At 41.9% G+C, this 17,918-nt stretch overlaps 1 protein-coding gene across 6 annotated transcripts in view; it reads left to right on the top strand.

The window, feature by feature from the left end:
- Positions 1 to 17,918, top strand: part of LOC116991260 (poly(rC)-binding protein 3-like) — a 169,397-nt gene that overhangs the window by 98,392 nt on the left and 53,087 nt on the right. For all 6 annotated transcript variants that reach the window (XR_004416731.1, XR_004416729.1, XM_033049733.1 and 3 more), the window contains exons 2-4: positions 1,321 to 1,441; positions 17,692 to 17,715; positions 17,811 to 17,843. Coding sequence is in view for 4 of the 6 variants with exons in the window: in XM_033049733.1 (XP_032905624.1) it covers positions 1,364 to 1,441; positions 17,692 to 17,715; positions 17,811 to 17,843 (135 nt within the window). In the remaining 2 variants the exon portion in view is untranslated. The remainder of the gene's footprint in view (positions 1 to 1,320; positions 1,442 to 17,691; positions 17,716 to 17,810; positions 17,844 to 17,918) is intronic.

A 17,918-nucleotide genomic window follows, 5' to 3' on the forward strand; every position in this document is an offset into this window, starting at 1 on the left:
CAGTAGATCCTTAAACGTACACCACTGCTCATGTACCGTCTTATTCTTGAGTCTGCTATCCCAGTCAACTTTGATCAGCTCAGTCCTCATACCTTCATAATTCTGAACAGCTTCTTCCCCACAGCCATCAGGCTATTAAACTCGCCATCAAACAAAGTCTGAACTATAGCAGCCTATTGTACTGTATCTGTTTATTTATGTGTATATATATGGTCTACGCTATATAGACACACTGAACTGTTCTGTATGTTTGCTTACTATATTCTGTTGTGCTGCAGCAAGCAGGAATTTCATTGTCCTATCTGGGACACATGACAATAAACTCTCTTGACTTGACTTGAATTACTTTGCAAAAATTTCAAACACCTGTTTTCGCTTTTTTATTATGGGGTACTGTGTGTAGATTAAATTTAATCCATTTTAAGGCTGTAACGCAACAAAATGTGGAAAAAGTGAAGGGGTCTGAATACTTTCTGAATGCACTATAAGATATCAAAGCAAAAACTATCGGGCAAGATATAGTTGGTGCCTTGAAATGAGAATTAACTTTTGAATGGAATCTCAGATAGCAAGACTTCCACATGGAATAAGAACATTCTTTACATTTCATCAATGTTTCAAGAGTGCATGTAATGAGAAAATAGAACTAGATTTATTGCTCACTTTAAATCACCCGAACTAAATGTGATAAATGTGTTCATTCTGTATCACAAAACTGGTACGATGCAGAAAAGGAAATGATACTGAAAAAGTAGACACAAAGAACTGCAGATGCTGTTTTATTTTTTTTTAAGTGCTGGAGTAACTTAGGCAGCATCTCTGGAAAACATGAATGGGCAATGTTTCGGGTCAGGACCCTTCTTTAGACTGATTGTAGTGGGGGGAGAAAAGAGGTGGCGTTGCGACCAAGTCTGGCAATTGATTGGTGGATACAGGTGATGAGGAGGGGGGGGGGGGGGGTGGTGTGATTGGCAGGTGGTTGGACAAAGGCCAGAAATTAGAAGGCAAAGTGTGAGATAAAGATAGAAGATGTGCGAAATGTGAAGTCAGAGTGAGGGTTACTGGTATAAGTTACTGGGGGAAAAATGCTATTTCATGAAGCAAAGAATCAATTTTCAACAGCAAGTCCCTATGTAGGTTACTTCTGAATTGTGTTTTTTTTTAAATATGTCCATGTCTGGAAATGCAAGTTTTTCTTCAGTCAAAAGATGCAGGCTTTATAGAGAAATTAAGACCCATAAATTTAAAGTTATTATTACATATCAGCTGAAGTAATCTGTAAAATGAAATTTTGACTGCTGAAATATCTTCTTTCTACAGGACTTCAGTACATCCTTGTGCTTTCAAGAGTTAAAACAGCAGAATGAATAAATCAGACTCCCAAGTAACTGAAGGGGGACTCAACGTCACTCTTACTATCCGTCTACTAATGCATGGAAAGGTACAGTGTGATTATCAACAAATAGTTATACAAAATTGAGAATGCACCATATTAGTTCTGACTTAAAATAATTTAACCTGTCCTCTTAGTAAAAGTATTAAGGCTGTTTGTACCATATAATTAATAGTTGTTTTAGTTGATAATGGTATGTAGCACTTATTTACAATGTCTCATTTTATGCATAACATACTGCAATACATTTCTCATAAGAAATCACCCCCGATGGTTGAGATTATTTAGTAAATATTTAAATAATATAGTCCAGTGAGGGTTCTGGATATGATTCTGAATCTCAACTTACCCAAGAATTATGGTACAACTATTGCTTTAGTGCCTTATTTTAGGAAGGAGAAAATCAGCAGCAGTTCTTACTACTGCAGATAGCAATTGCCTTTGCTGTTTGCTAGTTCCCTGGCACTATTCCTTTCTCTATTGAATTTTTGTATATGGATATTAGTGCCTCATGTTATCAGTCTCATTTTTTCTCTTTCTTCTGCTGTTATTTTTTAATATCCTCGCAGGAGAAGATCTCCTTTAGAAAGCCCTTCGCACAGATGGTCTGGGTCTCTAACTTCATGCTGCTCTGTGATGGAGGTATTGTTATTGGTCAAGCCATCTCATTTCTTTCCCTCTCATCTTCCAAAGTGTTCCATGACACAATGTTTTATACTGCAACACAGTTGACAACCAACATGATTTGTTCTCACTAGTAGAAAGTTAAATATTAGGCATTTCATGAACTTGAACCCATAACCATCTTCTTTTAAATCAGGTGGTTATAAAATGTTCAGAAATTGTGCCTTTATTCTGATGGACCTTCACCATTTGATACTAAATCAAATCTGAGAAAACAACAGGAAGGGGAATAGTTGGGCAATGTTGTGTATCAAGTATTTGAATGTGAAAGCACCAAAATATATCTTAACTGATGGTAATGAAAATGTGTAGTTTCTGACAGAAGGCGAAACAGCAATGGTCAAGTAAACAAGGTGGAAAAAGCATTACAACGTTGAACCTAAAATGAGATTATTGCAATTAAAGCATTTTTCCGTGGTCAAATTTGTCATATACACAAGTACATTGAGGTGCAGATACAATTAAAAATTTGCTTCCAGCAGCATCACAAGTAGATGGAATGAGACAGCACACAAAAACATATACAAATTCCATATGTGGAAAAAAAAGACTAAAAAAACAGAGGTGGTCTTTAGTATTCCATAGTCATGGTAGGTTTTGGGTTTTGAAGGTTTGTTCTGGAACCTGATAATTCAAGAAAAATAGAAGGCATGGTGGGGATCATTGACGGCAGCACCTCAAAACATTCTCAAAAGTGGGGAGGGCTGTCCAGAATGGAATAATTAATCATTTCCACCACTCGCTGCAGCCATTGTGTTCCTGGGCTTTCAAATTTCTGCATCAGGCTATGATGCAATCAGTCAATACAGTTTCTACGTGCATCTTTAGAAGTTGGCCAAAGTATTCGGTAACATGCTGAAACTTCTTAAACTTCAAAGAAGTAGAGGTCTGGAGTGCCACCTTTGTGTTTGCATTTATGTGCTGGGCCCGAGATGTCAATGGCCAGTAATTGGAAGGTAGTAATTTGAACTAACTTTTTCCACCATCGATCCACCAGTGAACATATGTTGACTTCACCTTTCTGAATTCAATGATTAATTCCTTGATTTTGTTGATGTTGAACAAGAGGTTGTTGTTCCGACACCACTTAACCAGGAGTTCCATCTTTCTCTAGTACACTAACTTATTACTACCCATAATTCATGCTTGACAAATCTTCTAGAATTTTTTGAGGATGTAACAAATAGGATTGATAAGGGAGGGCCAGTGGATATGGTGCATCTGGACTTTCAAAAAGCGTTTGACAAGGCCCCACACAAGAGTTCCCCCAACGCAATATTCCACCTCTCCACCAATTCCAATATTGGTGGGTGGCCGGTGGGGGGGGGGGGGGGGGCTTTCTGGGGCACTATTATGGGTGTTGTGGGCTGAAGGGACTGGTTTCCAGAGGGCTAGTATGGACAATGTGGGCCAAAAGGATTCTTGGAGTGGCAGCTCAGTCACTCAAGCCTGATGTTACAGCAGTTCACTCATGGCTGGTGGGCTGGGAGTTGACTCACGGCTATTTCTTGAAATTCCATTGCAAGCAGGGTGCAAGTCCACCAAACTCAAGTGCAGTTTCATACCACTTCAAGCAGGGTCCAAGTCCACCAAACTCAAGTGCAGTTTCATACCACTTCAAGCAAGGTGCAAGCCCACCAAATTCAAGTGCAGTTTCCTACCACTTCAAACTGGGTACAAGGCCACCAAACTCAAGTGCAGTTTCCTACCACTTCAATCAGGGTGCAGGGCCACCAAATTCAAGTGCAGTTTCATGCCATTTTAAGCAGGGTGCAAGGCCACCAAATTCAAGTGCAGTTTCGTGCCATTTCAAGCAGGGTGCAAGGCCAGCAAATTCAAGTGCAGTTTCGTGCCATTTCAAGCAGGGTGCAAGGCCAGCATATTCGAGTGCAGTTTCATGCCATTTCACGCAGGGTGCAAGGCCACCAAATTATTATTATTATTATTATTTTTTTATTTTATTTTATTTATTAGAAGTAATGTACATTACAATAATATAAGCCAAAGATAACATAATACATTTCTTGTTCCACTTCATTTTTTAAGCTTTAAAAAGAAAAAAAGTAAGGAAAGTGAGATAAGATAGTGAGTGTGTGAAAAAGTGATAAAAAAAAGACCCATAGACGTGAAGTTAGAAAAATAAGTTAAGAAGTAAGCCATAGAAAAGAAAAAAGAGAAAATATGCCACCAAATTCAAGTGCAGTTTCATGCCACTTCAAGCAGGTTGCAAGGCCACCAAATTCAAGGGCAGTTTCATGCCACTTCAAACAGGGTGCAAGACAACCAAATTCAAGTGCAGTTTCATACCATTTCAAGCAGAGTGCAAGGCCACCAAATTCAAGTGCAGTTTCATGCCATTTGAAGCAGGGTGCAAGGCCACCTAATTCAAGTGCAGTTTCATACCACTTCAAGCAGGGTGCAAGGCCACCAAATTCAAGTGCAGTTTCATACCACTTCAAGCAGGGTGCAAAGCCACCTAATTCGTGCAGTTTCATACCACTTCAAGCAGGGTGCAAGGTCACCAAATCCAAGTGCAGTTTCATATGACTTCTAGCAGGGTGCAAGGCCACCAAATTCAAATGCAGTTTCATACCATTTCATGCTGGGTGCAAGGCCACCAAATTCAAATGCAGTTTCATATCATTTCAAGCAGGGTGAAACCACCATAAAACCACAAAAAACACCACATAAACACCACACTCACAGTTCAGTAGACATTCAGTATGTTCAGTTGATTCACAGCTCAGACAATTCCAATACTGCTCGCCAGTGGGGGGGGGGGGGCTGTCTGTTGCGCTAGTATGGGTGTTGCCGGCTGAAGGTACTGGTTTCCGGAGGGCTAGTATAGACATTGTGCGCCGCATCCAACTGCTGCAACGATTTCAAGCCAAGGCAAACAATTGGGCTGCAGACACCCGACAACCAAAATTCATTTTGTGAACACAAATTTGTTAAAAAGGCGGGGCAAACAATTGGGCTGCAGACACCCGACAACCAAAATTCATTTTGTGAACACAAACTTGTCAAAAAGGCGAGGCAAACAATTAGGCTGCAGACACCCGACAACCAAAATTCATTTTGTGAACACAACCTTGTTAAAAAGGAGAGGCAAACAATTGGGCTGCAGACACCCGACAACCAAAATTCATTTTGAGGACATAAACTTGTCAAAAAGGAGAGGCAAACAATTGGGCTGCAGACACCCGACAACCAAAATTCATCTTGTGAACACAAACCTGTCAAAAAGGACAGGCAAACAATTGGGCTGCAGACACCCGACAACCAAAATTCATCTTAACCATATAATATAACCATATAACAATTACAGCACGGAAACAGGCCATCTCGACCCTTCTAGTCCGTGCCGAACACATAATCTCCCCTAGTCCCATATACCTGCGCTCAGACCATAACCCTCCATTCCTTTCCCATCCATATAACTATCCAATTTATTTTTAAATGATAAAAACGAACCTGCCTCCACCACCTTCACTGGAAGCTCATTCCACACAGCTACCACTCTCTGAGTAAAGAAGTTCCCCCACATGTTACCCCTAAACTTCAGTCCCTTAATTCTCAAGTCATGTCCCCTTGTTTGAATCTTCCCTACTCTCAGTGGGAAAAGCTTTTCCACGTCAACTCTGTCTATCCCTCTCATCATTTTAAAAACCTCTATCAAGTCCCCCCTTAACCTTCTGCGCTCCAAAGAATAAAGCCCTAACTTGTTCAACCTTTCTCTGTAACTTAGTTGCTGAAACCCAGGCAACATTCTAGTAAATCGCCTCTGTACTCTCTCTATTTTGTTGACATCCTTCCTATAATTAGGCGACCAAAATTGTACACCATACTCCAGAATTGGCCTCACCAATGCCTTGTACAATTTTAACATTACATCCCAACTTCTATACTCATACTATACATACTATACATCTTGTGAACACAAACCTGTCAAAAAGGCGAGACAAACAATTGGGCTACAGACACCCGACAACCAAAATTCATCTTGTGAACACAAACCTGTTAAAAAAAGGCGAGGCAAACAATTGGGCCGCAGACACCCGACAACCAAAATTCATCTTGTGAACACAAACTTGTTAAAAAAGGCGAGGCAAACAATTGGGCTGCAGACACCCGACAACCAAATTTCATTTTGTGAACACAAACTTGTTAAAAAAAGGCGAGGCAAACAATTGGGCTGCAGACACCCGACAACCAAAATTCATTTTGTGAACACAAACTTGTTAAAAAAAAGCCGAGGCAAACAATTGGGCTGCAGACACCCGACAACCAAAATTCATTTTGTGAACACAAACTTGTTAAAAAAGGGCTGCAGCCACTTTACAGCCGCATCGAGGGGACTCACCGTGGAGTAGACGTGCGTTCAGTGTTATTCGCAGCTCAGAGAGCCGTGACCTTCTCGCTTCCTGGTCTGGCAGAGACTGAATGAGGCACGACACTTCCTGGTATTATAGTCCCTCCCCCTGCCGCCAGCGGGGGCAGCAGAGAGAATGGGGAATTTTGTAAAAACATTAATATCTCTCTCATTTTTCATCGACGGAAAAAATCCTCCGCACTCATATGGAGGGGGGCTTTGAGCGAGGAGGCCAAAAATGACGGCCGTAGGTGGCGGCGTTCTCTTGGAAATCGCAGCACGGTCGGCCAAAAGCGGTCAAGATCAGAGATTTAGTAATATAGATGACAATTTAGAAATAAATCTCTTTAGGTTTCTGCCTGCCAATTCCATTGTTGCATATCTTGTGCATCTGGGTGAATAGTAAAGGGAGAGACATGATATAAATGGCTAACTTACCAAGGCCCTGCTCAGAAGAGATTTGTGGGCAGACAATTTACCTTTTAGAGTGAAGCTGCACAGGAGTTGAGAGGGGGAAACAAGCTGCAAAAGAAATAGACCTTTGTTGCATCACTTCTATCCCCTTCCCCCCCATCAACCTCACTATTAATTGACAAATTACAAAGAGCAAGATAAAAGATCTGCTGATGTTGAATTATTGGTAATTGTTGTCCAGATCTTAAATAATAGTTCTCTGCATGTCAACAGGGCCTTTCCCAAGTACAATCAAATGTGTGCCCATCCTCTGCAAGTTTAGGATTTACACATTTGCAAATTAATCCAAAACTTGGCAATAATGATATGAAAAAGTATCAACAGTTTGACAGGGGAACTATTGGAGTTTCAGAGAATTTAACAGCCGAGATAACCAGCTTTCCCAACATATAATCGGCATGTAGAAACTAGGAACTGCTGATGCTGGTTTATATCAGGCAAGTCAGTTCTAATGAAAGGTTACCAACCCAAAATATTAATACCTTTTTTAGTTCATCTTATCTCCCTCCATTGTTACTTCCTTATTCTCAGCATACCACTTTTATTTCAGATTCACAGTAACTGAGTTCCAGCATTCTTGTCTCTCTCATCTCCTCCAGATACATCAGCCATGATTAGCAAACCCCCGCTTACTTGGCACTACTAGTACCTATGTCATTCTGTCTGCTTTGCTTTCCAGCCTACCATAGACAGACCCTTTGTCTCTCCAACTCTTCCCATTTCTACAACTTAAAATCTTTAATCTTTAACTGTTCCTATTTCTGATGTTAGGGATTGACCTGAAACTTTAACTCTCTTGCAGATGTCTCCTGACCTGTAGTATTTCCAGCATTTTGTGTTTTTAGTACAAATACACGCAATATACATTAATCCTAGCTTTTAATGGAATGACGCACAGAAAACAAATTTGCAAGCCTTGTCTTTTGAAAATTGAAGACAGGATATTGTGTTTAAGTTACAAAACATTTGAATAAATTATGTATGAATTTTGAGCAGAAGTCAACAAATGAAAACAAGAAACCGTAGAATCACACACATGGAAACATAGGTTTGATTATGTCTGTGCCTGCTCTTTGAAGAGCTTTGCAATTACTTCAATTTGCTTTCACAAAGCCTCAAAATTCTCCTTCCAATAATACCTATTTGAAAGTTACAATAGACAATATACAATAGGTGCAGGAGTAGGCCATTCGGCCCCTCGAGACAGCATTTTCATTCAATATGATCATGGCTGATCATCCACAATCAGTACCCCGTTCCTGCCTTCTCCCCATATCCTTTCACTCTGCTATCTTTAAGAGCTCTGTCTAGCTCTCTCTTGAAAGCATTCAGAGAACCAGCCTCCACCGCCCTCTGAGGCAGAGAATTCCACAGACTCACAACTCTGTGTGAAAAAGTTTTTCCTCATTTCCGTTCTAAATGGCTTACCTCTTATTTTTAAACTGTGGCCCCTGGTTCTGGACTCCCCCAACATCGGGAACATGTTTCCTGCCTAGTGTGTCCAAACCCTTAATAATCTTTTATGTTTTAATAACATACCCTCTCATCCTTCTAAATTCCAGTATCAAAGCCCAGCCGCTCCATTCTATCAACATATGACAGTCCCGCCATCGCGGGAATTAACCTGGTGAACCTATGCTGCACTCCCTCAATACATTCCAGCCTACTTCCACCGTCATTGCTATGGATTTCCTAACAATATAGAGTATATGCATTGATATACAGAAGGGTCGAGAGGTGCAGGTCCATTACACTTGCACCACAAATGCCTAGATGTGATGTACTTGAAAATGACACACAAGAAGGGTGATAAAGAAGGCGTACCGCATACTCGCCTACATTAGTCAGGGTGTTGAATATAAAAGTTTGGAAGTGATATTGAAATGGTATAAACCTTTGGTTAGGATACATTTGGAATATTGTGTGCTGTTCTGGTTGTTGCATTACGGGAAGTAAAAGACAACAGTTGCTAACAGTATTGAGTAGACAGATAGAGATCAGTTTAATGACCGTTGCTGCTATTTTCTTCTTCAGCTAACACCTTCTCATTATCTCATGCAGCTACACACACACATCAAAGAGGAGTTGGGATCACTTAGTGGCACTATTCTGAGGAATATGAAATCAAAATAAATGGGTACTGGATCTCTAAAATAAATATAGAAAATGTTCAGGACATCAAAAGAACTTTGAAGAGAGAACAAAGGGAAACATTTCATCAGGTTGGAAAGAAAATGGCCTAAAATGGAAAATGGGTTTCTCCCTCCACAGTTGCTGCCTGACTTACGAAGCGTTCCTAGCATTTTTTATTTTTTATTTTAAATTTATCATCTTCAAGATTACTTTCTGTGAGTTCCAACAGCATTTGCTATAATTCTGTCTTTATAACTTTTTTAATTGTTGCACAGCAAGTGTTGGAAGGTTTTTTGATGGCTACAAACCTGCACATATTCCTTGATATGAATATCTTTGTTGACATTCCCTTCAGAATAGAGCATAAATGGGAGACTAAACATAGATTATGGAGAGCAGTACCAACCACTAGTGAAGGAATGAGGAGGAAGGGGAAGAAAGACATGCCGCAAAAGACTGAAGAAGGGTTTCGGCCCGAAACGTCACCTATTTCCTTCGCTCCATAGATGCTGCTGCACCCGCTGAGTTTCTCCAGCATTTTTGTGTATCCGCAAAAGATATGTCTTTTTCCTCACATTTTCCCCATCTGAACTTCGTAGGAAGCAGTGTACAAACTGATGTTTGCACTCATTAGGTGTCTTTACTGAAATATATTACTCTCTACAAGCACACCTGCAACCTTAGAACAGGCTAAAATCATACAGTGGCTGACAGCTGTCGCTAATCCTTCAGTGACAGTCTCCTTCCAGTCTGAATTAGATCTATTTACATCTTGTAAATCATGGTTCATTATTGCCAAAATGGAAGTCACTGATACTCTTTGTTCTCTCTCATTTGCCTAAGACTGTCAGGAGGAAGAACATACAGGTAGCAATAAAACAAAACCAGCCAAATGCGAAGCCATAACAACCACTGTGCAACATTAGTTCCCGTTCCCACCTTGTCAGCTTTTCATTAGCATTGCAAATATAGATTCAGTTCCGTTCAGTTTATTGTCATACACACAAAGGTGTAATGAATTCCTTTCTTTGCATGAAGCTCATAGAGTAAACCATCGATACAACAATAAATACAATGACAAATGCAAAACAGCGCAATCGGAAATAATGCAAAAAATACTGAAGGGCAATAATGGGAAAACTGAATGATGTCGAGTGAAGAGAAAGAATATGTGGCAGGTCCTTCAGGGGAAATAGGTGTGAAAGAGGTTCAGGAGTCTGATAACAGCGGGTAAGAAGCTGTTCTTAGATTTGGACATCTGGGCTTACAAGCTGCTGTATCTTCCCCCAGAAGGTTGAAGAGAGAAAATGGAATGACCAGGCTAGCGGGCTTCCATTCGAAAAATAGGCGTAAAATTAAATTAATTCAAGAGTTCAAGAGAGTTTATTGTCATGTGTCCCTGATAGGACATTGAAATTCTTGCTTTGCTTTAGCACACCAGAACATAGTAGGCACGAATACAGAACAGATCAGTGTGTTCATATACCATTGTATAAATATATACACACATGAATAAATAAACTGATAAAGTGCAAATAAACAGATTATGGTCTATTAATGTTCAGAGTTTTGTTCGAGCTGAGTTTAATAGCTTGATGGCTGTGGGGAAGCAGCTATTCCTGAACCTGGTCATTGCAGTCTTCAGGCTCCTGTACCTTCTACCTGAAGGTAGTGGGGAAATGAGTGTATGGCCCGGATGGTGTGGATCCTTGATGATGCTGCCAGTCTTTTTGAGGCAGCGACTATGATAGACCCCCTCGATGGAAGGGAGGTCAGAACCGATGATGGACTGGGTAGTTTTTACTACTTTTTGTAGTCTTTTCCGCTCCAGGACGCTCAAGTTTCCGAACCAAACCACGATGCAACCAGTCAGTATGCTCTATACTGTGCACCTGTAGAAGTTAGAGAGAGTCCTCCTTGATATACCGACTCTCCGTAATCTTCTCAGGAAGTAGGGCACTGATGTGCTTTCTTTACGACTGCATCAGTGTTCTTGGACCAGGAAAGATCTTCAGTGTAATGCACGCCCAGGAATTTGAAGCTCTTGACCCTTTCCACCATCGACCCATTGATATAAACGGGACTGTGGGTCCCCATCCTACCCCTTCCAAAGTCCACAATCAGTTCCTTGGTTTTGGCGGTGTTTGAGGGCCAGGTTATTGTACTGGCACCATTTGGTCAGTCGGTCAATCCCACTTCTTTACTTTGACTCGGCCCATCAGTGATACATCTCACAACAGTGGTATCGTCAGCGAACCTGATGATGGAGTTCGCACTATGACCGGCTACGCAGTCATGAGTATAGAGTGAGTACAGCAGGGGGCTAAGCATGCAGCCTTGAGGTGCTCCCGTGCTGATTGTTATCGAGGCTGACACATTTCCACCAATACGAACTGACTGTGGTCTGTGAATGAGGAAGTCGAGGATCCAATTGCAGAGGGATGCGCAGAGGCCCAGTTCTGCGAGTTTGGTAACCAGCTTGGAGGGGATGATTGTATTAAATGCCGAGCTGTAATCAATGAATAACATATGCCTGACATATGAGTTTTTGTTGTCCAAGTGGTCCAGAGCGGAGTAGAGAGCCAGCGAGATCGCATCCACCATTGTTGATCTGTTGTGGCGGTAAGCGAACTGCAGAGGGTCCAGGTTTTTGTCGAGGTAGGAGTTGATTTGCGCCATGATCAACCTCTCAAAGCACTTCATCACCACAGACGTTAGTGCCACAAGTCGATAGTCATTGAGGCACGTCATCTTGCTCTTCTTGGGCACTGGTATAATTGATGCCCTTTTAAAGCAGGTGGGAACCTCAGACCTCAGAAGTGAGAGTTTGAAAATGTCCGTAAAAACTCCAGCCAGTTGATCCGCACAGGTTTTTAGAACACTACCGGGTATACCATCCGGTCCAGATGCTTTTCGGGGGTTCACCCCTCTGAAGGATTTTCTGACGTCAGCCTCTGTGACTGACTGAAATACCATCACAGCGAATGGGGGCTCGGGAAGGCACATTAGTGTTCTCCCTATCAAAGCGTGCATAAAACGCATTGAGCTCATCAGGGAGTGATTACCGTGACTAGATTTTAAGATCTGAACCCTATTCATAACACACAATGAAGTTCCAAAAGAAGTAAAACAATGTTCACAGTGGATCAGAAAATATCTTCTATTATTACTGGATGGTGCTTGTCCAACATTCATTTTTATATAATGATCAACCTAGCTTTGACCCTGTTTATTTAGCATTGCTCCATTGTGTGCTCGTGATCTGGTGTAATTACATATCAGGAGCAAGGCAGTTCTGTTCACAACCAAAGAAAAGCATAGATTTGCAATGTTTTGTTTAAATACTATTGATGTATTTCAGATATAATTGATGCACCTTCTGTGTACTTTTGTGTCCAGTTATTTGATATTGATAATCCTCTGACAAATTAGATCCAATGACCGCTGCATATTATGTATTGAGTTTAGGATTGCGTGTGGACCAAACAATGTACAGCAATACTCTCAAAATAGATTTATATAAAGACCTTCAAACTACTCAACATTGGATAGGTCCAGATTCCGAGAGATTTTATTCAGACTGCATCTTTCAATCAATCATGTATTTTACCCTGCCAAGAAACCTTTGCATGACAAGTGCATAGCTTCCATTACAATGAGAATATAACAGGGTTGGTGCTTCTAAATATGTTGCTTTTATTGTGATCACTGGGTATGCTTAAATATCACATCACTCTTGAATGAGGTTACACAGACCCTCGAGAATTTGGGTTAGAAAGACATTATACTTAAATACGGTTTGGGATATTGTTCAAAAGAATGATATATTGAACAACAGTTAACAGAATTTGATCCTGACATTGCTTGTGGTATGGTAAAAACAGTATGTCATTTCCCCTTGGATTACAACATACATTTCTGAAAGTCTACAACAGGCTTGGAGCTTCTGAAACTTGCTTTTATTGTGATCAGTTTCTTTTTATGTACCCTTGTTTCCACATGACATAGGAGTAACAAATTGAGAACTTTGCACTTTGTTATGTCATGAAAACTAAATTAAAAATATTTTAATTTAAAAAAAAAGTTTATATCATGAACATTCTTTGGTAAAGAGATATTGAGGTAAAATCTGAAAGCAAACTGAATAACCTTCCACAAAGGCTGTCTAGCCGGTGTCACACTGTGGTGAATTCTACCACTGTAAACAATGAATGGGAGCTGAAGAACAAATGGCAGAGATTCCACATTGGGGCTTCGCATATGGAGATTCATGTGCTTAAAGGATGATTTCTGGCCCTAATAATGTTCAGAAGTTCAGTTCATCCCTCAAATCACAGCACGTCTTCAGGAAAACTGCACCGATCAAGAACATTTGGTGTGGCATATCCCTGGATGATGTGGCTTGCTTTTCTTGCCTTGCTAGGTTTGCTATGATTAGCAATCTTTTTTTCCTGCAGCATCTGCCGATTGTTTGTCAAATTTTAGAAATGGCACTGATTATCTTTACAACCTCTTTCCATTTCTGTACTGCCTCTTGAAGCTTAACTTCCTGTATTTTTGCTTTCGCCATGTCCTTCTGATGGAGCAATGTCTCATCATCATGTGTCTCAGTTCCTGCAGTAAGCCTGACTGACAGCATACAGGCAGGCAGTTTCCTGGTTTACAGCTGAGGGGACGATGTCTTCATGCTGAAGGCATTTAAAACTTGCAGCAGCTTGTAAAGGGCCTGTCCCACCAGCATGCGATTGCATGCGTCTAGCGCGACAATACGTGGTGGCTTGAGGCCGGTCCCACTTCCAACCGCGGAGCCGTCTGGAGTTGTACGGGGCTGGTCCCGACATCATACTCACCAATCAGCTGGGCAGTAGGCGGGCTGACTGAATTTGGACGTCGCACGGCGTTGGGCGGTTACGTCATCACGCAACGGCACGCCGGGCGGTGACATCATCGCGCAACGCCACGCGCTAGGCGTACGCCATCAAGACGCTGCATACGGCGTGAAGACGCTGGGTACGGCATCGAGACGCTGCATACGGCGTCAAGACGCTGCGGACGACGTTGAGACGCTGCATACACCCGCTGAGGCGCTGCGTACTGCCTCAATGCGGCTGTTGGCCGACAGGCCGTTGTCGCGCAAAATTTTTGGATAGTGTCATTTTTCGATGGCCCCACGCGATGTCGGGACCAGCTCCGCACAACTCCATACGCCTCCGGCGATCGAAGTGAGACCGGCCCCGCGAGGCCGTATGGCTCAAGCGACCACGTTTGGTCGAGCTAGCTGCATGCAGTCACATGCTGGTGGGACAGGCCCTTTACTTTCCACAGCTAATTAGATGAATAGTTAATGAGAAGCATTTTCAGTAACTCAGTTAATCTACTATACTTTAATAGGCTAAATTCTGGAGAAAATACTGCGAGAACACTGGCAGTTCAGGTTAATTGATGCTGTTCAATCATACTATTGGTTGAAATCCGAGAGGAAAATCCAAACCTTTTTATCTATTCCACAATGGTAAGTAACTCTTGTCGGCATCAATTGTCTTCATTCACTCTGGGGTGTGTTCAATAATACTCCAGCACAGCAATTAATTTCTTCAATTGTGATCATTTTTGGGCACTTGGTGCTATTTGAGATAATAGCGTTCTTTATACTAAATAGTGCTTTGGGTTTGATAATAAACTTTGACCCCTAGTACGGGGAATTAAATGCAGTTGAGCAGTGTTCTCTTTACTGCTGTGAACATTACTTCAGTTCTCATTGACTCCCAGCACAACACTGCCTTCAAACTGGAAATCCCCCTCTCACAAACTATCAGTATTGTTGCGGATCTAGCTCTGGACTAATATAAATAGATGCTCTTCAACATCAACACTCACACTTAACTAACAAGATAAATACTGTAAAAACTGAAAGCAACTGGCCTGGACGGAGACCTTGGCCGTGTCCCTAGGAACTGGTTGAATCAACTAGCGGAATTGTTTACGGTCATCTTTAATCTCTTCCTACTCCGAGGTACCTACCTGCATCAAGAAGAGCATTATCATTCCATTGCCCAAGAAAAGCAAGATCTCATGCCTTAAAGAGTATTGTCTAATAGACTTGACATCCACCATCATGAAGTGCTTTGAGAGGTTGGTTATGGAACGCATTAAATCCAGTCTACCAATCAACCTTAACCCATTGCAGTTCACCTACCACCACAACAGGTCCTTGGCTGCTGCCATTTCCCTGGCCCTACACTCATCCCTGGAACACCTGGATAACAGAGGCACCTATGTCAGACTTCTATTCATAGACCACAGCTCTGTTTTCAGTACCGCTATCCCATCCAAGCTCATTTCCAAACTCGTGCAACATTGAGTCAGCACTCACCTCTGTAACTAGATCTTCGACTTCCTGACCAATATACCACAACCAGTGAAGATTGGTGACAAATCATCTTCTGTGATAATCCTCAATACTGGTACCCTGTTCTCAGCCCCCTTCTTTACTCCTTATACACCCACAACTGTGTAGCTAAATATAAATCCAACTCAATTTACAAATTCGCAGACAACACGGCCGCAGTGGGCTGGATATGAAATAATGACGAGATGGAGTACAGGAAGGAGATTGAGAAAAATTGGTATACAGAAACATAGAAAATAGGTGCAGGAGTAGGCCATTCGGCCCTTTGAGCTAGCACCGCCATTCAATATGATCATGGCTGATCATCCAAAATCAGTACCCAGTTGCGGCTTTTTTCTCATATCCCTTGGTTCCATTAGCCCGAAGAGCTAAATCTAACTCTCTCTTGAAAACATCCAGTGAATTGGCCGCCACTGCCTCCGTGGCAGAGAATTCCACAGATTCACAACTCTGTGGATGAAAAGGTTTTTCCTCATCTCAGTCCTAAATGGCCTATCCCTTACTCTTAAACTGTAACCACTGGTTCTGGACTCCCCCAACATCTGGAACATTTTGCCTGCATCTAGCCTGTTCAATCTCAGTCGACCCATTCTTTCGTCATATGTCAGTCCCGCCATCCCGGGAATTATCCTGGTGAACCTACGCTGTATTCCCTAAATAGCAAGAATGTCCTTCCTCAAAAGAGGAGACCAAAACTGCACACATTACTCCAGCTGTGGTCTCACCAAGGACCTGTACAACTGCAGTACGACCTCCTTGCTCCTGTACTCAAATCCTCTCTCTATGAGGACCAACTTGCCATTTGCTTTCTTCACCGCCTGCTGTACCTGCATGCTTGCTTTCGGTGACTGATATACAATGACACCCAGGTCTCGTTGCACCTGCACTTTTCCTAATCTGACACCATTCAGATAATAATCTTCTGCCTTGTTCTTGCCACCTCACATTTGTCCACATTATACGGCATCTGCCATGCATCTGCCCACTCACCCAACCTATCTGTCACCCTGCAGCCTCATAGCATCCTCCTTGCAGCTCACACTGCCACCCAGCTTTGTGTCATCCACAAACTTGATGATGTTGCATTCAATTCCCTAGTCTAAATCGTTAATCGTATAGTACTCACTTGGTGAGTAACCTGGTGTCAAGACAGCAACCTTTCACTCAATGAAAACAAGACAAAGGAGATAGTGATCGACTATTGGAAGTGAAGTGGTACACATACCGTGGTTTACATTGAGGCATTGTAGTGGAGATGGATGAAATCTTCTCGGAGTAAATATTACCTGCAACTTGTCCTGGACCAGCCACATCGAAGCAAAGGCCAAGAAAACACACCAACGCCTCTACTTCCTTAGAAGGCTTAAGATGTTCGGCATGTCCCCAACAACTCTCAATTATGTCTACAGATGTGCCGTAGAAGACATTTTATTGGGATGCATCACAGCATGGTTTGGGAACAGCTTCATCTAAGGCTGCAAGGAATTGCAAAGAATTGTGGACGCAACCTCGACCCTCACGCTAATCAACCACCCTCCTATTGACTCCATCTACACTTCATGCTGCCTTGGCAAACCCACCAGCATAATCAATGATGAGTGTCACCCCTCTTCTTCTCCCCTCTCTCATTAGGCAAGAGATACAGGTCTGAAAATGGTAGCCGGTTCGAATCCCGCTTGGAGTGCATACTGTCGTTGTGTCCTTGGGCAAGACACTTCACCCACCTTTGCCTGTGTGTGAATGTGTGTGAGTGATTGGTGGTGGTCGGAGGGGCCGTAGGCGCAGATTGGCAGCCACGCTTCCGTCAGTCTGCCCCAGGGCAGCTGTGGCTACAGAAGTAGCTTACCACCACCGAGTGTGACTGAGGAGTGAATGAATAATGCGATGTAAAGCGCCTTGAGTATTAGAAAGGCGCTATATAAATCCCATCCATTATTATTATTATTATTGAAAATGCATACCTCCTGATTCAGCGATGATTCTTCCCAGCTATTATCAGGCAACTGAACCATCCTATCACCAACTAAAGAACAGTCCACAGTTCCACTGACTGGATAGTACGCGCAAAAAAAAATGTTTTCACTGTACCTCGGTAGAAGTGACAATAAACTAAACTAAACCATAATGATCATAAAATTTGAGATTTATTTGACTGGAGAATTAATTTACTGTAGTTATTTGAGCAATGTGATATTTGAGCCATAATTATTTTCCTTTGTTCTACAGGAAGTTGGAAGCATCATTGGAAAGGTTAGTGCAGTTATTTTTAATTCTCTATCTTTCAGTTTTCAACATGTCTGAAGAAGGTTGCAGTCACTATATTAAATTTATTTTTCCCTTTATAGAAAGGGGAGACGGTGAAAAAGATGAGGGAGGAGGTAGGTTGAAGCTTGTATTTCTTCAACAAGTGTTTTTTTTATTGTGATACTTGGGGAATTACCTATTTTAATTTG

Source organism: Amblyraja radiata, chromosome 2 (genome assembly GCF_010909765.2).
Source record: "Amblyraja radiata isolate CabotCenter1 chromosome 2, sAmbRad1.1.pri, whole genome shotgun sequence".
Classification (NCBI taxonomy): Eukaryota; Metazoa; Chordata; class Chondrichthyes; order Rajiformes; family Rajidae; genus Amblyraja; species Amblyraja radiata.